The sequence below is a fragment of the Mirounga leonina genome, unplaced genomic scaffold (assembly GCF_011800145.1).
Source record: "Mirounga leonina isolate KUSES-001 unplaced genomic scaffold, KU_Mleo_1.0 Mir_174, whole genome shotgun sequence".
NCBI classification, from domain to species: Eukaryota; Metazoa; Chordata; class Mammalia; order Carnivora; family Phocidae; genus Mirounga; species Mirounga leonina.
In genome coordinates this window covers 50,146,525-50,167,800 of record NW_023270451.1, presented here as the reverse complement: position 1 = coordinate 50,167,800, position 21,276 = coordinate 50,146,525, and the positions used below count along the sequence as shown (strand labels likewise).

At 43.4% G+C, this 21,276-nt stretch overlaps 1 protein-coding gene across 2 annotated transcripts in view; it reads left to right on the top strand.

Annotated features, from left to right (window-relative positions):
- AOAH (acyloxyacyl hydrolase) overlaps nt 1–21,276 on the top strand; it is a 165,338-nt gene that overhangs the window by 125,171 nt on the left and 18,891 nt on the right. For both annotated transcript variants that reach the window (XM_035020912.1, XM_035020913.1), the window contains exons 14-16: nt 6,893–6,929; nt 7,680–7,754; nt 15,514–15,686. In XM_035020912.1, the coding sequence (XP_034876803.1) occupies nt 6,893–6,929; nt 7,680–7,754; nt 15,514–15,686 (285 nt within the window). The remainder of the gene's footprint in view (nt 1–6,892; nt 6,930–7,679; nt 7,755–15,513; nt 15,687–21,276) is intronic.

The following is a 21,276-nucleotide window of genomic DNA, read 5'->3' as shown; positions in this document are numbered from 1 at the left end:
GGACAATCAGTGAAATTTGAATTGGTCTAGAGTTGAGGCAATAGCTTGTACCAGTGCGAAGTCCCTGATTTTGATCACGGTACTATGATTGTGAGAGATGTTCCCACTTAGGGAGTTTGGGTAAAGGGAAGGTACAAATCCTTTGTTCTATCTTTGCAACTTTTTGTAAATTATTTCAATCTTTGTAAATTATTGCAACTTTCTGGAAATCATTGCGAAAAGGAAAATTTTCAGACAATTTTTTAAAAGCCACAGAGTCCTGGAGAGAAGCAAAGAAGTTACCTTGCCAAGTGGAAGTAGGCCCTCAGGAAAGTATTTAGTGAACCCAACCCCTGGGTCGAGTTTTTGGTCTCAACCCAAAGTGTTGAGAGGAGGTGACAGAAATTATTTATAACAAAACAACTATGACATCTCTATTTGGGAGCCATGATCCACTGTGCTCACAGCAACAAAGCCCGATTTTAATACCAATTTTTGAGATGCTTGATCTAAAAGATAAATTCAGATAGGCTATGTGCCTGCAGGTATCAAAACTTGTTATTTCTCCTAAGGACCAAATGTATCTCCAAGATACAATGTTTGATTATAGTAGAAACTTTTGGAAGAAAAACATTTCAATCTGACACGTTTCATATAGAGGGACACATTTCCCTCCTTTTAGTTAGGGGGATTTATTCCCTCTTTTAAAACTTTCAAGGCTTTCAGTCTCCAAGAATCATTAAACAATGGAGACATTCTGATCCAAGTGCAGCAATTTCTTAGGATTTATCTCTGCAGCCCTTTCTGGCTTCTCCTTGGTCCCTGCATTTCATCCAGTTTGAAGCAGAGCACCTGACAATGATCATAATGTGAAGAGTGTGAGCTTTCCATTCTTCTGTTAGGTCAAGATTTCCATCCTGTAGGGACGCCTGGGTGGCTCAGTCGGTTAAGTGACTGCCTTCGGCTCAGGTCATGATCCTGGAGTCCCGGGATCGAGTCCTGCATCGGGCTCCCTGCTCGGGAGGGAGTCTGCTTCTCCCTCTGACCCTCCCCCCTCTCATGTGCTCTCTCTCTCTCATTCTCTCTCTCAAATAAATAAATAAATAAAATCTTTAAAAAAAAAAAAAGATTTCCATCCTGTACCTCTTGAATCTGCACTTACCAATGGCGAATTTAGAAGCAAATATCTTCTACTATTTTATGTCATTGTCAATGGCAAGGGTTCCTGAAGTCTTACGGGTCTCCTTTCAGTAGATCCCTTTTGTTTAGGGCTTAAGATAAGGGACACATGGGGAAAGTTCACTGTTACTTGTGTTGACAGCTTACATGAACTTGCTGGGTTTTTTATTGGCTCCAAACCTTGCTGGGATGTGCCTTTACCTCTGGTCTTCTCTTTTACTTCCCTCCTTCTTGTTTTCCATTTGATTTTGCCCCCTCCACTCCCTCTGTTTCCTCTCCAATATTGTAATAGCTTCTAGAAATAGAAAGATGAACAGGACAACGTCCCTGCCTTCAAGGAGAGCATAACTAAATGGAAAAGAGGGACGAATAAGGGGACAACTATGGTTCTTGTGAAATGACACTAAAAGAGAGGTAGGTTGAGGTCTCTGGAGATGACAGGCATTTACCTCTGCCTGGAGAAGGATAGGAAAACTTCACCGACAAGGTCTATTTGAGCAGAGCACCCTGCAGAAAAAAAAAAAAAGGAATCCAAAAAGCAGAGGGAGAGGGTGACTCAGTGCAAAGAGGCTCCAAGGACAAAATATCTTTGGGAAAAAGGACGAGAGTTCAGCGTGGCTGAAGGATGTTTGTGAAGCTTTGTCAAGTTTTGAGACTAGGAGGCAGATGAGCACCACGCTGGGAAGGCTGTTACATTCTTTTAAAAATACATGTTTGGGAGAATCATTTATCTAGTTTGTCACAGAAATTTAGAACCACACTTGTGAATTTGAAAGCATTTTCAGTAGTAGAAACACCATCAGAAACTGTCACAGCAAACAATTATTAAGTGCCTAGTATTTTGAGCTCAAGGTCAATGTATTAGTCTGAATGTTTCTACTTATCACAAGCAAACATTTTTAGGGAAAAGAAAGAATTTAAATTTCTTATGGCTGATTTTTTTAACTGGATTTATACAAGTCATACTCTTCAAAATGCTTCTTCAAATATAAAAATATGAGTCAAATCTGCATTATTTAAAATCTGATGAAAGTTAAAAAAAAATTATTGGATTTACTTTAGGTCCATGTATGACAACACATTTTCCATGAACATTTTATACTCTCTATAATGCTTTTTAGGTTTCTGGTTCTGGGTATAATAGAGTAAGTATGCTCCACCTAGTCTGGCCCACAGAATACAGCTGTGAAACCTGGTCAGAAAGTATGGAACAGGCACTGGAGGGCTGCGAAAAGCAAATAGCAACAGGTCAATTGAAGAAGAAAACCAGAATTAGGAGTACTACCAAACCAGCTGAAGGTTAGCATTTTGTTGTCCTCTGATATCTCCCGACCTAGACTCAAGGCCACTTGATCTATTTCAGTAGTTACTAATGTCTATTGTTAAACTGGCATTTGAAATGGATTACTGCTACTAGCTGTAGGACTTGACCAAGTCTCTTTCTGTCTCTGGGCCTCCTCTGTAAAGTGGGCTGCCTGATCACATGCTCTTGGAGGTCTCACCCAGTGCTGATGCCCCAAGACTTCACACATGACCTCTAAGGAGCACCAAGAGGCAGAGTTATGAAGCTAATGAGGCTGCAGCTGAAGGCCAGCCTCCTGCCCCCAAGCCTGGTGACCATATGAGTTTGTAAAATTTGTCAACTTAAGATATTTAACCACAATTGGTTAACACCCTTGTCTCTTTCCACTGTGGCTTCCCTTTATGTCAGGTCTCATTTTCGTGTTTTGTGTCCTTTTCCTTAAAGAGGATTCCCCAAATTATATAAGCTTCAGAACTTGAAACCTGGATCTGCCCCTGTCCTATTCAGATAGTTATAACCAAGATGGCATTCAACTAGAGATTTCTTTCTGAGTCATGTGTAAGAATGCATCAGGTATTTTATTGGAAATTAATTAACAAGTTCTTGTCTTAGAACTTCAAGAAAGGAAACACCTACTTTTCTTTCAGTACACAGCTTCACATGACTTCTTCAGGGCTTCTTGGAATTCTAACACTTTATGTTCATTACCTGTTTCATGACTATAAGCTTCACGAGAATAGGGACCATGTCTTTTCTATTTTCTGACGTGTCCCCAGCATCTATTGCAATGCCTGACACAGAGTAAGTACTCCATAAATATTATCAAGGTAATGCGTTAATTTAGGAAGACCTGTTATATTTAAATATACCTTGTCTTTTTCCATGAAGAATTTGAGACTGAGTGCTCCTACTCTGGGCCAAGTGCAGAAAGTTGCAAGCTCATTTAGAAGTCCATTAAAAGTATCTTACCAGTTGATTTGAATGCCCAGGATACGAAACACTTGCCGCCAATGCTGAGAGTATGTGAAACCCTTCTTCTCTTCTTGCAAAGCACTATTCCTCATTTAAAAGGCACTGAATGAACCAGAATTCAGACTTCGATGGCCAAAAAGACCCCCTTCTTCCCTTAACTGTGGACAGGTAGATTCTCCTTTGGGCCGCCTTGATGAATAAATCGAATGCCCCTCTTTCATAGTCACATCTTTTCTAACTGTAGAGACTAGACTATGGACCTCTCAAGGGTGGTGGCAGTTCTTCAAATGCCCCCCTTGTTTTGCTGCATCCCACAGGCTAGGAGCTGCCTTTCTTTCCTGCTCACATCTTCCAGGTCCAGCTGCTTCAGTATTTTCTACAATGGCAACAGCAAAATCAGCAGCTGAGAAGAAGTCTATATCCAGGAGCAGAAAGACAATAGAGCTCGGGAGGGAGAGAAACAGCAAATGTTGATGAGGCTTCAAAAGAATAGCAGAACGACAGGAAGAGGGAATTAAGAAGAGAAAGTGAGGGCGCCTGGGTGGCTCAGTTGGTTAAGCGACTGCCTTCGGCTCGGGTCATGATCCTGGAGTCCCGGGATCGAGTCCCGCATCGGGCTCCCTGCTCAGAGGGGAGTCTGCTTCTCCCTCTGACCCTCCTCCCTCTCATGCTCTCTCTTTCTCATTCTCTCTCTCTCAAATAAATAAATAAAATCTTTAAAAAAAAAAAAGAGAGAAAGTGATGTGGGAATTACCTAAGCTAATTACATAATCTCATCAAATGAAGATTCCCAAAAGGAAATGTAAATTGTGGAAGGCGCAACAACTCTAGAGCGCAGAGAATTCTGTGCTTATAATATAAATATTCACCAGAAAAAAAAATTAGCATTTGGGTAAAGAAGAGTAGGCACGTCCTCTCTTTTGAGTGGTTGTTTATGATTGCTGTTTCTAAACTCACCGCACCCGGTTGCAGTTGGCCTGCCATTCTTGTCCTAAGCAGCAAAGGGATGTGGGTGGTGTGGGCAGGGGAGGGGGCTGCCTATGTGGCAAGCCATGACAAGTTCTCATTTTGATTTTCCTCAAGCTCTGTGGGTGCTCTGCACCTCAAATTCCCAGCTGTACTCTGGATAATGAGGAAATTATTGGCCTGACCTGGTCCTTTATTTTTTTCCCACTCATGGCTTGAGCTTTCATTAGTTTTCATTTCTCATTAAGAGAAAAATCAAAGTGTGAGAATTAAACACCTCTTGATTGTTATCATACTGAAAACAGGAAGCTGAGAGTCATGGGGCTGGAACTGAATGAAAGGCCCAGCTGAGATGAGTGAGCCACCAGAGGATATGTCAGCAGGCATTGGCTGTCCTCCTTCTCCTCCCTCTTGAGAACAGTAAGGAGCAATCTAACATCCAGAAATACTTGGAGTCTACATTTAGGACTCGGTGTTGTAAAAATCTGGCACATTCTCTGAGCAGAGATAAGAGGCTGAAATCACATTGGGCTTTCCTCTTTTCAAGTGTTGGGTTTGGATTTGCATTAAACCTTACCCCTATAGACGCGGCTCCTCAGATATAGAGGCTGTGTCCCACCCATCTTCAATTTCTTACAGGCATGTGGCAGTATGTCAGGCACATGGCAGGTGGTTGGCAAATGAATGGAGAGGGTGAAGGAATGCACGCGTGCTGAGATGAACTGACTGCTCTTAATTTCTATGTTTGTGTGCTTATTGAATATACCCCACTTCACTACATAAAGGAAATAAAAACAGTATGGCAGTTTCTCAAAAAAAATTAAACATAGCACTACCATATGGTCCAGCAATTTCAATTAGGTATATACCTAAAAGCATTGAAAGGAGGCACCTAAACAGATACTTGTACACCAGGGTTCATAGTAGCATTATTCACAATAGCCAAAAGATAGAAACAAAGCAAGTGCCTATCAACAAGGGACAATCTGGATGAACGGACAACCCAGATGATGTATATCCATACAATGGAAAATTATTCAGCCTTTAAAAGAATGGATAGTCTGACACGCTACAAATGTATGAACTGTGAAAACTACATGAAATAAGCCAGGCACAAAAAGACAAATATTCAATGATCCTACCTATATGTGGTACCTAGTTATTCATTAATGAGTACAGGGATTCAATTTGCAATGATGGAAAAGTTCTAGAGATGGATAGTGCGGATGGTTGCACCATAATGTGAATGTACTTAATGCCACTTAATTGTAGGCTCAAAAAAAGCTAAAATGGTAAAGTTGATGGCTGTATATTCTACTGCAATAAAAGAGGAAAGGAAGCAACCTTCGTTTAATGTACTGTCATTCCTGAATCAACCCAGAGAACGTCAGCGCTTCCGGTCTAGTCTGATTCCAGCTGTACGTGAAGAAGAGGCCCCACTGCTTCAAGGGTACATGGGCTTTCATGGCCTTCACAGCTGTGCAGGCCCCCTTTTCCCATGTGGATCCTTAAGAACATTCACTGACTCTGCCATACAATGCACCTGCCCCCAAGCTTCCATGGCTGGAAATTACAGGAGAATCTGCCTTGTCCCATGAGTTGTACCACCCATCTGATGATTACTCACTTGTTACTGCAGACCAGCCTCCAAGGGACAAACTAGCAGTAAACCTCTTTGGGTTCACTTTTTCTAGACTCCCAGCCTAGAGGAGCAATACCAGAGCTCAGTATTACAGACAGAAGGGACTGGGTTCGAATTTCAGTTCTCCATTTTTTTTAGGAAACTCACTTAAGTACACCTCAGTTTCCTCATCTATAAAATGGGAATACGACTGTACCTACCTCCCAGAGTTGTGCGAAGGCCTAAATGAACTAATAATATAAGTGCCTCACCGAGTGTCTACAGTAAAATGAGTATTCAGTGAATACAGTTTTCATGGAAGAGATACATTACAGGTGGTAGCAGGGGTAGAGTGAGGATGGTCATTCATGTCATGATAGGAGTTGAAATCTAGGCCCTGTACAATCTGAACCTTGCACAGGCCAGCCAACCAGGAGGAGCCTCAGGAGTGAGCAGGGGTAGCAGCAGGTGATTAAATAGGGCTTTCTAGGGGGATAGGTGGTTCTCAAAGAATCCTTTTTACTTCTTCTCATCCCTCACCCAATTCCTTAATCTTTGGGGTAGTCTCCTTTTGGAGATAGATGTATATCATTTTCTTGCATCTACTAGAAAGCTTACTCATTCATGCTTAGGAAATATCTTGAGACCTGAATATCCAAAGAATTTAGGATAATGTTAACATAATACCAAGTAAACAGAAAACCCATTAAGGAGAGTTCTAGGATGAAGTCATTACCGTCCCTGTGATGGTGCGGACGACCTCTGGCTGCACAGTAAGGCTTCTCCATGATTTCAGTCAATCAGATTATCATACTGATAGTGTTGAATTGAACTCACTAACTTTAATTATTTTCTTAATTTTAATTATTCAGGTGCATCTTCCCAAAACCTGGAGAGATTTCTAGAAACGTAAGTGAAAGAGGGATATATGAAGTTGTTTTTAGATTGGATTTCTCATTGTGAAGAAAGAAGGGAAACCCTCTGTTTTCACCCGGTAATCACTTGTACTGAGCACCAGTACCTTGCTAGTCACTCCCAAACACTGGAACATTATCACTTCTTGGGCCAGTGGACATAGGAAGTGATTAATTTGCATATGTCCTTGAAGAAGGATCATAAAAATGCATACAAAGGGGGTCAAACTTAAGTCTAGCCAAAGTAGCTGAAAAAGGGCAAAAAAAAAAATTTATTTCATTTTCCTACTTAATGTGCTCATTTTGAGCTTAAAATTCAGAAACAAGGCCCTGGGTGCCCAGAATGGAAACCTTGGGAAACCCTGGAATTTTGAAAGTTCAATACAGGAGCTCAGCCATCAGGATGTCCTACAAATCTGGACAGAAGGAAGCCAGTAACACTTGAGGACAAACACTGTGAAAAATCCTAAGAAGATGGTACCGTGTGCGCCTCCTGGAGACTTCAATCCACTCTTTTCAATTCTATGCATTTATGTGGTCTTTCCCTCATGGGGAAGTAATTTACAGATTATACAGAAGAAGGGGGAAATGGGAAGAGTGATTCTGAAATGAAAGAAAAATAGCAAAAAGTTACCAAAGTGGGAGACACACAAAGATCCTTTCACGGGCCTAGGCTGTGACATTGGCTGTGACGAAGTTCAGTTTCTGAGGGCTTGCCATTCAGAGTCCATCTCTGGCTTCTCAGTTTGTCTAGGAACCAACTGTTGGACCATCCAGCCATCGTCATATACGCCATGATTGGAAATGATGTCTGCAAAGGGTGAGTTATGGAGAAAGAAGGTTTTGAAAATGCTTGGACTCTGGGGTCCCCCTCTTCTCTTCTCCACTCCACTGTGTTACACTAGCCTGCTGTTGAGTTGAATTTCTCTGTCTTAGCAAGTCCTAGAGGCATATGAAATTGATAGAACCAACGCATAAAGCTTAAAGACCCTTTAAAAAATATCTGACCCATTAATTCTCTGCTCTGATTCCCAACAAATGGGTATGTCACAATACAAGTTCTCAGTTGTATCACAAGATATATGCTGCTTCTAGCCAAGAATCCAAGATTGAATATTGTGGCCTTTTAAGTAAAATAAAGCCGAATTATAGCTACCCCATAAGAATAGGTTCCTCACTCACATTCTGATGTGGTAGAGACAGCGTAGACTCAGAGCATTCGCAAACAAACTGTGTATAATTTACAGCCAGTCCTACTTATGTCCATGGCCCATAGTATGAAAACAGTTTTGCTAACCGGCTAATATCTGTAGTGATTTCAAAATGTTGAATGCCTTAGTCTCCCATAACATTTTGGAAGGTTTCTCAAAAATTGTGTGTACCCCTAAGAATATGCTGCACATGTGAATTCCATCTGTCCTGTGATTGTGGCCAAAAAGAAAGAAAGAAAAAAAAAAGGTGAGATCAGATCTAGAACAACTCCCCAGTAGCCACCCACCCACCATTTTAGAAAACAGAAAAGTAAAGCCAAGAGAGATTATGTGACTTGCCTGATTAATTGATTAATGGCAGAGCCGGCCTCCAAACCAAGAGATACTAGAAGTAGGTCATCCTACTCACTGCCCGTCCCTTGCTTTCACTCACCACGCTTTCTAAGCCTGTGTTAAAAACCCAGTTCAATATTAGTAAAGTGTGTTTGCTCTCACCAACACCTCCATGAGGTAGGAGAGCCCTGGAACTCTCACAGTGAAGGAGGTGTAGACCTAATTAGTGAAGTGAATGCAGGTCAGGAAATACCATGCTGCGATGAAGAGATGCTGATGTGCTAGACCCTGCCTTGGCACCCCCTGGGCTGGTTTACCACCCTCCCCAGAACCCCAAGGCTCCCAAGGCCCCACCCTGGGGTCCCAAGTCCCAACGTCTGTGATGAGCCACATGGAACTCGCTGGTAAATAGCAAACACCCCCCAAACTCTCCATGAACCAAGAGTCACACCACTCCCTAGATCATCTCATCCCCACAGCAGCCTTAAGAGGAAAGCATGATTGCCCCTGTTTTATAGATGCAGAAACGGGTTCAGCAAGGTTAAGGAACTCGCTTATGTTGCTATGAGTAGCAAGGTTGAGAGGCAGACCAGGTTCTCTGATGAAGTTCTGTGCTCTTTCCATAGTCCACACCTGCCTTAACCACTTTCTTTTAGGCAATCACTTTTTTAAACATATGTATTGACCACCTATGATGTGCCAAATGCTGTGCCAGGCTCTGGGACATAATGGCAAAGAGCCCACAGTGCCTGACCGCAAGGAGCTTAGGGAAGGAGAAGCACTGAGCTTCAGCCCCAGCCCCATCACAAAACAGAATGAACCTATGTGACATCAGCCAATGCCCCTCCAGCCTCTGGATCATGTTCCCCCAGAGGGGACACAGAGCAAACTGGGGATAGTGAGCCCAGGACACCTGCAGAAAGAGGCTTTGACTCCAAGAGCCCAAACCCCTGCAACTGCATTTTCCAGCAGAACCTGCTTACTCAGAGGCCCTTCCAGCCCAGGCTTGCTTTTCCTTTTCCAAGGAGCCAAAGGGCAGGCAGACATCAGCCAGAGACGTGTGCCAGTCTCTCCCCCCGCCAGGGATCTGGGCAGAGGAGCAGCGAGCATGTGGGGGAAAGAACGGGGTTGGCAGCGTGGGATGTCCCTGCAGTGCCCACTTCGCAATGTCCTGTGGCAGGGTTAGAAAAATACAGACAGATGGCAGCTATACCTCCCCATCTGCCAGCACGGCAAGGTGGAGTAGACAACCCAAAATGAGCAAAGCGATCTCATAAAAAGCTCAAGCCAGCAACGAGTTGCATAATAAGTCCATCCTGGAACAAGTTTGGGGATATTTGCTTGACTTTTTTCTTTCCTTTTTTTATGATGACGCTAGCATTTACTGAAATAATGCAGTCATGTGCTTCTCTCTCAATTCTCCAAACTCACGCAGTTACTCAATAAATACGTGCTAAATGAATGAAGGTCATGATTGGAAGATAGCTTTTTAATGTCTGGAATTTAAGAAGAAAAGTAACATAGACGAACACAGCTTTCCCTGTGACTCTACTCAGTTTGGCCAAAGCTAACCCAGCTTCCCCTGGCTTTTCCTATCACTCCCCTTGAAAACTCTGGAATGTCTGTGATACAAAAGGAGAAAAATGCCTGGAAATAGGGCAAATTTGAGTGAGCTACAGCAGCAGAACCATGAGTAGCAGGGGCGGCCTGGGAAAGGGAAATGGCTTTAAGGGCCTCAAACCATAAACGCTTCCTCCACCCCCCAACATGACATCCCTGAGAAGAATGTCGAAATTGCCAGAAGTGAGATAGAATTATAAAACATCTAATACTAGCCACGTATTTTGACATGCTTCCATTTTTTTATGGTGGACCTAGACAAAATTAATTGTACATTTTTCACCTAATGAAAAGAGCCAGGACCACCCTACAAGGGTTGTCTGTGTCCCCTGGCACCCAAGCATTTCTTTTCTGCAATGCCAATGCTTCCGATGTCACTAGGACAGCCAATCAGCACTGCATTAAGAGGAAACCAGCAGGGGTAACTGGGTGATGGACATTAAGGGAGGCACGTGATGTAATAAGCACTGGGTATTATGAATCACTGACCTCTACCTCTGAAACCAATAACATATGTTAATTAATTGAATTTAAATTAAAAAAACATTTTTTTTTTAATAAAAAAGAGGAAACCAGCCAATGTGCTGATAGGTCACTGGCCCTAAGGAGACTGCACTGGCAGGAAACAATCCATTCCATCCAATCAAGTGGTAGAAAAACCAGCAGGGAAGGGAATGCCCAGAGGAGTTCTTTCTCCCAGCCTCCTCAGTCGAGGCAGGGGTGGCCAAGGGAAGGATAAGGAGGTTCCCAACCAGCCAGCATGTTCCAGGTCACCCCCACTTTCAGGGACCCAGGACCTCTATGCATGGGGTAACGTGGGCCCGGTGCATCCCTAGCTCCTCCCCAGTCTGTGTCAAGAAGCCTCGGGGCGGGGGGGCGGGGGGGCGGGGGGAGGACAGTGATGTGATTACAGCTGGCTGGCCTGAAGGAAAGGGCTCCCTATGGTTGCCTGGCTGCTGAGAGAACCCAAATGCTAGCTTGAGTGAGGGCTGAGCACTCAGTCAGGACACGTCTCTGGCCTTCAGCTCTACTTCTGGGAAATACTTTCCACAGAGGCTGTTTGCCTTCTTCCTTAAGAGGGGGCACATCTCTCTGGCCTCAGCCAGGTGAAATCTGGCTCAAATAGCTGCCAGGGTAATGGAAGGATCACAGCCGGCCCTGCACCCAAGTCACGAGGCTCATTTTCAAGATCAGACACAATCCCTGAGGACGAGGACAGGCTCTGAGCCACCCAAGGGGCAAGGCTCTTTCTCTTCGGCCCCCTGCATGCTCCTGGCCTGTGAGATCCCAGCCCGGGACGCCAGTGCTCTCTCATCACATCCCCCAGGCTTGCCCTCTGTAAGCTCAGCACCCCTAACCCCTCACCTCTCTGTCTGAGTGACTGGTGTGAGCTCACCAGGGTGTGCGGAGGGATGGAGGGCACTGGGGTGCGCAGGCAAAGCTGGGCTGGCAAAGTGGACCTCACACAGGTTCCAGCACATGTGGACACAAAAGGGTTAGACGCTTCCAGCTCAGCCCGTTCAGTCTGCAGTGGACATCAGAGAAGGCCTAGGAGATGTTTTCCAAACCGCTGGGACTCTGGTCTCCACAATACTAGTGCTGAGTCTCCTCAAAAACCACCAGAGGAGAAGGAGTACACAGATCAAAATGGCATTGAGAATTTTTCAGGGACAAAGTCAGAAGGCACATTCTGTGGCATCCAGAAGGGCTGACCCACCGCCTGTCACTTAGACCCATTTGCCCTTGCCTGAACTAAGAATCAGTCAATTTGGGGGCGCCTGTCTAGCTTAATCAGTAAAACATGTGACTCTTGATCTTGGGGTTGTAAGTTCAAGCCCCACGATGGGCCTAGAGCTTACTTTAAAAAAAAAAAAAAAGAATCAGTTAATTTTGCTATGCACATTAAAGTGTTTAACTGATAACGCACATATGTAACTTAACGTAGCTGTGCATAATGGAGCAAAGATGACTAGAGAATGTTTCGCCAGCAACACCAAGGCTTCCATTTTGATTTCACTTAGTAATTAGCCATTTGGGTTGTGCTTGCTTCAGTTATGGGGTGCTCTTGCAAAAGCACAAATTAGCTCAGAATATTTGTTACCATCAGGGTTGTATGTCTAGCCAAAAAATAATCATTAAATAGGGAGTTTGGGAGACTTTTCTCCATCTTAACTCATCTTGGCTTTATGTGATTGGAGAGTCATAGCTCAGCATAATTGCTTTGTGCCAAGGCGCTAGTGTATCAGCAGGAAAAGGCAAAAAACAAAACAAAACTGAAGTGCCAAAGCAAAAGTTAATAAGCAGTATGCGCTCACCTTACCGATGGGGGAAGATAGGGTACGGACACCGGCTTGCTTCCATTTCACCCCTGCTGTCACCCCACACACACAGTGAATATCAAACCTGGTTACTCTGGCTGGGTCCTCTGGGCTGAGAAAACCCACAAGGCAGCCTGAATCCTCTTCACAAACTGGGATCCTTCTAGCACTTCTGCACATATGCAAGTCAAGCCAAAGCCCCTACCCAGCCTTCGGTCCTTAGTAGGTAGGCAACCTATTCTCATATCCATCCTTATGAGAGCTTTTTATTCAGGTTAGGGAGATTTTTACTCATAAAGTAGTATGATTTTTTCCAAGGTAACAAAAAACATGAATTTAGCATTCTGTTCTATACGCGGGGGGTTTTGTAAAATAGGACATCTTTCTTTCTTTTCTTTTCTTTTTTTTTTTTTCAGGCAGGTTGGGAGAGTCCTAAGCAAACCAATAGGTAGTGTAGAAGGATGTACACCACCCACAGCTAAGACCTTACTGGTAACCCCTAACATCAGCCTTATTCTGCCTTCTCCTCCGTATGGGTACATATTGTTTGTCACAAATGAGCCAAAGTGATCTTTGCATCCGTGACCAGCCTGTCACCTCTGGATAGCAGTAATTTAGAAAGTGATTTTATTTGACTAAGTGAAATAGGTGGGGGACAAATGACATAAAACTACAATGCTTTCTGCTTCCACTAAAGCTTAGGTGGAGTCCGGTTTTTTTCCCCCTTCCTTGAGAGAGAATAAAAATAATATGAGAATCTGTTTTATTTTTATTATTTTTCTGATTACAAAATAATATCTGTTGTGAAAAGTTCAAATAATACAGGGTGTAGGAAGTGAGTTTCCCCATAATCACTCCCTACCAGCGCCCCCACCAGCCTGCTCCAAGCTAACCAATGGAGACAGTTTAATGTATTTGCTTCCAGATATTTTCTATGCAAATTCTAATTTACAGGCTGATTAATATTCATTGAAATGAAATAATAGTATGCTTACTGCTCTGTAATTTGTTCTTTTCAATCAACAATACTTTTTTAGCAGTCTTTACCGTGCTAATACAAACTACTTCATTTTTTAATTTTTTTATTTTATTGAGATAAAATTTACATCATATAAAATTAACCATTTTAAAGTGAACAATTCAGCGGCATTTAGTAATTCAGAATGTTGTATAACTATCACCTGTATTAGTTACTTCTTTCTTTTTAGTGCCCGTATAGCCTTCTACCTCATGGATGCACTAACATTTATACAACCAGGCTTTTTGGCTTTCTCTAACTTTACACTATTTAGCACAATGTTGCAATACTTGTATGTACATCTTTGCAAATTTGTGGAAATGCTACTGTAAATTTCAAGGTCAAAAGTTAAGCCAACTTCAAAAGTTGATACTTTTTTTTTTTTGAGAGAGAGCACCCGCTCGTGCCCACAAGTGGGAGGGGCAGAGGGAGAGAGAGAATCTCAAGCAGACTCCCCACTGTGTGCGGAGCCCAACTCCAGGCTCAATCTCATGACCCTGAGATCACGACCTGAGTCAAAATCAAGAGTCAGATGCTTAACCAACTGAGCCACCCAGGCGCCCCAAATGTTGATACATTTTGAAAAATTCCCTCCAAAATGGCAGCGTCAATGTCCATTTAGGAACTCACTTCGAAGTGATAACCGTAGAGGGGCGCTTGGCTACCTCAGTAGGTAGAGCATGTGACTCAGGGTTGTAAGTTCGAGCCCCATGTTGGGTACAGAGACTACTTAAAAATAAAATCTTCAAAAAAGAAAAATTAAATTTAAAAAAGGCGATAATAGTGGACATCCCTGGGGGCTTCTTTCTGTCCCTTCCTTCCATGTCACTTATGCCTCAGGTCCAGCCTGTGAGTAGTAGACTTACTTTTCCTGGTTTGGAATCTGTATTAAGTTCCCCATAGCTGCCTTAACAAAACACCACACACTGGGTGACTTCAAACAACTCGCACAGTTTTGGAGCTTAGAAGTCCAAACTCAAGGTGTCAGCAGGGTTATGCTTTTTCTGAGAGGTCTAGGGGAAAATCGTCTCTTGTCCTTTATGCTTCCGGGGGGCTCCTGGCATTCCTCAGAATTCCTCGGTTTGTAGCAACCTAATTCCAGTCTCTCTTTCCAGCTTCACATGGCTTTCTTTCCTGGGTGTGTGTCTGCGTGACACCTTCTCTTCTTGGAAGGACACTTGTTTTTTGATTTAGGGCCATCTCTAACCCAGTATGACCTCATCTTTACATTTGCAAAAACGTTATTTCCAAATAAGGTCACATTCTGAGGGAAACTATTCAACCCACTATAGGATCATTATGTAAATTTGGGATTTTAAGGACTCAAAATAGAAAACAATTTATTATTCCATTTAGGTTAACAAAAGGCAGTTTAAAGAGTAGATGAAAATCTTAGAGAATTCTACAATCTACTCCCAGGTTAATTCAGGTTAGTATCTTAATTCAATGTATTCCTAAAAGTGTGTAAGTTCAAATTCAATGTAGAAAGGAAGGATGTAGTGTGGATACATACTGTCATTTTATTTCTCAGTAAAGTTGCATTTTCCTAACTGTGATATATGTGAAAAGTTTCAAGACGAAGTTACAGGTCTCAAAGGGTCTAACAAAGAATAAGTAATACCAGACTCCTTTGATTCTGTTAACTTTGTGTATCAGTCAGGATAGGTAAGGACATGCTGCAGGAACAAACAGCCTCAAATCTTAGTAGTATAAAGCAACAAACATTTACTCATACTATATTGTTGCCCAGGGATCACCGTGGGACTCTATTCCAGGACTCAGATTAGTGAAGCAGCTGCAATATAGAACACTGCCCAGACTCATGGCAGAGAGCATTCTAGAGGTTCTCATATCAACAAACATGACACATGTCACTTCTGCTCACAACTGATAGGCTACATCAGTCTCATGGCCCACCCAACCACAAGAAGAGTCAGGAAGCTTAACATATTTTGCAAATAACACCAATAACTACTACATTGTGTGTATGGGGCAGGGGGAGGAGAGGTAGAGGTGTTAATGTATGTGTATGCATTTATCCTTATCTACTAAGATATTTTCTGTTTCTTTCACCAACAGGAAAGTTGACCCAGTCGCAGCAATGACCACTCCCGAGAAATTATACTCCAGTATCATGCGGACTCTGAAGTATCTAAATTCCCACCTGCCAAATGGCAGTCATGTTATTTTATACGGCTTACCAGATGGAACATTTCTCTGGGATAATTTGCACAACAGATATTATCCTCTCGGTATTAGTTTGAAGATACTTTTACTCCTTTTTTTAAAAGATTTTATTTATTCATTTGAAACAGAGAGATACAGGGAGAGAGAGCACGAGCAGGGGGAAGGCAGAGGGAGAGGAGAAACAGACTCCCCACTGAGCTGGGAGCCCGATGTGGGACTCAATTCCAGGATCCCAGGATCATGACCTGAGGCGAAGGCAGACGCTTAGCCATCTGAGCCACCCAGGCACCCCGATACTTTTACTCTTTAGCAATGTCAGTTATACATAGTTCGAATATATGTAGTTCAAACCATATAGGAATACACCTAAAATGCCACCATGGTGTATAGGTCAGAGCTGGTGAAGGCAAGAGCCCTGAGGTATGGATCTAAAGGCCAGTATCCAAAGATGGTCAGAACCAGATCTAAAGTCAGAAAGGGCAGAAATTTTTAATGTAGAATTAGGACAAATTGAAGGGTAAGAATTTAAATCAGGAAACTCCTTTAACGAAAAGTGAGATCTAGAATAAGCGGATGAAGCTCAAGTCAAAGAGAAGGATTTCTCCAAACCTCAATGGTGAGTGCCCCCTGGTGGCCAGAATTCTAAGAAATTCTGTGGACCCTGGTGGCAGTTAAAATTCTACACAACACATGCTCCAGGGGGCTTGCTTCCTACTTCTACACTCTTTTGGAGTCCTTGGCTCTGAAATGCTTTAAAGATCTCCAGAAACTTTCAATAGCATCTCTAGCATTCCAGATGCCTTCTAAACATTGTAAAAGTAATAGTAATTCACATCAGGAAGGGCTGGCCATGCTGATCCTTAAAACAATCCTGTTAATCCAATTAATGATATTTTTGTTAATTTCGTTTTATAGATGAAAAGCCCAAGGCTCCAAATGTTGCATAGCTTATTGTATATGTAATCTGGGTATAGTAGGGCTCTCTCTCTCCATGTTTGGGGGAGAATGTCCTTTCAAAAAATATTTATTAGGTGCCAGGCACTGTCCTAGGAACCGCATAACCATCAGTGAACACAATAATCAAAAATCCCTGCCAATGTAGGCTTGTATTGCAGGAGTATGCCAGTGTGACTAAAAAAATTAAGCAGGGAAGGGGGATAGGAAGTGCTGGCCTCAGACCTCTCTGACAGGCATCTACTAGAATGAGAGCCTAGATATCCTCCCCTCAGCCTCATATCAACAACCCCTTGCCAGTCTCTCATTAAAGAGGTCGCCCCTTCCCTAGTATTGCCATAGCCTCCTCCTTAGACCGACCGCTGCGAAAGTGTTCTGGAGATCCAAGCAGTTTCTAATGAGTCAGATGAGCAATTCAAAGGGAAAAACCTAAAACTCCTTCCTCAGTGTCCACCTCAGGGGGTGGGGGTAGAGCGCTTTTCCTTGCATTAATAACTTCTCTGTACCTTTCCAGTCTCCTCTTCTCCTCCTGTAGTCCCTGTTTAAGCCAACCCCCACCCCTCCTAACACACGAAAAGAGCAGGTTCCCTTTAACCAGTTCTCAAAAGACTCTGGTCCTTTCACCAGGGGCACAAGAGTAAATACCCACTTTCTAGGCTTCCCACCAATAAGACTGAAGTCATTTTTCCTCTTCAGTTACCAGGTGCACCACAAATATCATTATCATCCCAGCAAAACATTGTCCAGCCTCTCAAGAGGAAAGCATATTCTTTCTGTTCCCACAGCTTTGACCGTGACCCTTAGAAATAGTAACACGGTCACACAGAGAACATGTCTCCATTCTGGGCTTCCTTGAACACATGAAGCACAACCACATGGGCCAAGAATGTCTCTTTGAGCCTTTGGGGTTGAAAATTTCGGTTCCCCCAACAAATGTTTTCAGATTCCTAGATTTGCCCCATACTAAGAAATGCTTGGGGAAAGGAAGTTGAGGACAAGAGAGATGTGCTTCCATTTTACTCTATCACATCAGTGGGGACTTGACTTTGGGTTTTCTGACTTCAAATCCCATTTTCTTTCCATGAACTCTGGTTAGATAACTCCATAAGTTCTCTCGGATATGCCACACAATTCACTTGACTCAACCACAGTAGGTAATAACAACACCATACAGTTTGGAAGGGAGCAAGGGAGGGAAAGAAGGTAATTGGGGAGACTCATCAATCACTTTGGTGGATTCTCTAGGCCAGTGGTTTTCATGTCACCCCTACTCATTATCGCAACTGGAGAAGGGGTGCTATTAGTATCTAGTGGGATTCTTCTAAACATCCTGTAATGCACAGGACAGCCCCCCACAACTAAGAATATCAATAGAGCCAAGGTTGAGAAACTTTGCTTTAGGCTTTGCCTTGTCCTCAAATGGCCTTTCACCAACCACTGATCGGGCACTAGCATTTTGCAGCATAAAAGAGGAAGAACGAAAAGGTAGAATGAGTTTGTTCTATATAAACAACCCTTGTTTTGAAAAAAAAAAAAAAATCCAATTAGGAAGAAAGTTAAAACCATCTAAAATTTATTTAATGTTTTTAAGTTATTATTCATATCCTAAATTATCCCTGCTGCCTGGTTGCCATGGGATATAAATTATAAATTCCTCAACGAAGCATCAGTATCCTTCCTAGACAGCCTGGGGAAGTAGGTGGGATTTACCCAGCTTCCTCATTTCTCCTTTGGCTGGTGCATAACTCACATAAGATGAGAGGCTTGAGGAGAAGGCTACTGCCCTGTATCTCAGTTCTGCTCTGGCTTCAAATCCAATCTGTGGACCTTCACTCCCATCAGACGTGAGCCAGCAGGAAAGCAGGTTAATGCCAGGCCAGTCTCAGGGTTTTGCTGCTCTTCGAGGTTAGGGTCGGTCTCATGTTAATCAATAGCCAAACACGGAGTCTGATTCCCAAGGCACTATGCTAAGGATTGTATAAGCAAATAAACGGGGTTTTCCATTTATTTCTGTCTTTGAGCCTAGAAACATGGTGACGATACTCTCTAGACCTGACGTTAGCCACCCGTTAAGGACTAAGAAAGAGGTCAGGAAGCAGGAGTCAAGCAGAACCCCTGGGTCAGTGATACATTTTCTGCTGCCTCAGTAGGACAGGTAGGAACCCAGGCTGACCATTCACCCAAGAAAAGGTTAAATGCCACAGCATCAGATCATCAGGTAATGAAGGCCCAGGGCAAGAACAGATTCCTAGCTCATTCCTGCCAACGAGGAGGGGGTGATAAATCCCTCCTGGCATCTCTTAACCATGTTTGAGTCACTACCCAGTCAAAGCCTGGCTGCCAAGGACGGCAGCAGCTCCACAGTCTCTACCAGTAACTAAAATTCCCAGCAAGAATGTATAGTCTTTTTGAGGAATTACCAGAAACTAAGTCTCACACATGAAGATTCTACTTACATAGATCTTTTCAAGCTTGACCAGGGATAATTCCTCTCAGGCACAGTTTATGAGAAAGGCAATCTTTCCACAAACATGTCTGAGATACCTATTATGTGCTTTGGGGGTAAAGATGATACTAAAATGGCGTCCTTGTCCCCAAAAGAGAGAGGAAAGACAATTCCACCGGGGAAAACACTGTGTAGATCCTGACAGTGAAATCCCCTTCTGCCACTGACAGTGCTATAAACCCTAGGCATTCTGGGAGCCACCTGAAGGGTTAGACTACAGTCAAGAAGTCCAGGATTGCTGGCTACAAATAAGTCTGCATGTGGGCCTTCCTTGAAAGGCCTCTGCCACAGAACATCAACAGCTTAATTTTTCCCCAATTACTCTTAAACTTGAAACCTAATATATTTTAAAGTACCTTGCACTATACCTCTTAATTTATCACGGGCTTACTCCCTGTCTGAATTCACGTGGTTTTGCTAAGGTTTTATACTTTCAGGTGGTATTTCATGGAGGTGTGGCTGATCTTTGTTGGTACCAAGCTTTTATGGTACCTAAAATTTCACTTGCAGTCCCAGCATTAAGTAAATGCCAAACACTCTGCCCTAAAGAACTAATAATGACTGCAGCCAGGTGGGGGAGAACATGCCCTTTAATCTTTGGGGGGACATATGGCAGCCACTGGGCCAGCCCACTAGCTCCCCAGCCCTTGTATGTGCCCGCACATGCGCGTGCACGCACACACACACACACACACACTCTGATAGTTCCTCAGCCCTGATAATTCCAGTCCTCTTGCCCCTGTCCCATTTCTGACCAGCTTTCTTTACCAGATTCACTTTCTGACCAGGATGTTGCAGATACTGCCTCTTTATAGGTACGACATTTAGGTGGGATCAATCTTTATACCAGGGCTCCTCAATATGCAAAAATACCACTGAAAAGTAATACCTAAAAAGAAACAATGAATAACCAACTGACAGCACCAATAAGTGGAGAAAAGCATAACAACTATTTTCCCTCCTCCCTTTCTTTAAACCATAAGCCAATAATAAGCACTCCCAACTGCCCTTCCACGGGGCCAGCTCCAGAGTCACCCTACCTTCCACAGCAGAAATCCCGGAAAGAAGGGAAACCAACTCATTACACCTTTCCCAGGTCCCTCCCAGCTGCAGCTAGCATGCCCTTATCCTATTCAACAGACCTACCTTCTCACCTAAGGATTTTTCCTATATCAATCTTGTCTAATTACAAGTGCCAGAAAAGCAAGAAGATGGGGGTGGGGGGGAAAGAGACAGGGATCAAGAGAAGACCCAGTAGGAGGACACACCTTGTGGTCTCATTCTAAGGTGTGCTGGGACCTCAGCAGTAGGACATCAGGGAGAGAGGAGTAAGCTAGGATGGACAAGGCTATGGCTGGACTTAGCCCCTAGAGGGGATCCAGCAGATGAATCCCCAATATCCAGTAGCAGGACAAACTCTGGTCCCTCTGGATAAGAGAGCAAGTGGGAAAGAGGAGGGTGCGAGAGTGTTACTTGTAGTCAGGCCTTAGGTGCCACCACCTACAGGTTAAAAAGACTTCAGCCACTGGGCAAAGGAAAGAGAGAGACCAGTTCTCAGGGACAGGGGATTCATCAGGGCCAAACAGATTGACAGGGCTCCAGCCAAGCTACCTAAGGTTTATTACAAGGCCCCAGCCCAACAACAACGACAAAAAAACCAAGATGGCAGAGGGAAGGCTGCAGCTCAGGGGCAGTACCAACAGGGGGCAAGAGCCAAGTCATTGGGTGGAGAGGATGGAGGACGGGAGTACAAGTAGGAGGTGTTAGTCACTGTAGCTGGCGAGGCTGAGATAGATGGGGACACATACAGAAAGGTAAATTACGAAACATACACACACACACACACACACACAGTAGAGGGAAAGAAGCCTCAGTGGTGGAAAACAGGATCTTGGAGAAAGACGAGAGCTCAGGGCTCCATGTTGAGCATAAAATGAAAGCAAAGACAGAAGGTGGCTTGGGATTCATCCAAAATACAAAGATGCAGACACCTTTGAGAAAAGAGGAGGCCTGGTGTGTCATTGTGACTTTAATGACGATAACAAGCCTGTGGTTTTCCAGTCTTGGGATTCACTCACCCACACAGAGAGAGGATACATATTTCCTCTATGACAAGAAAATTGAATCTATCTTTCAGTCTAACTGATCTGAGGTGTAAGTGAAAAATAAGACTGTGTTCCATCACTTTCAATCTT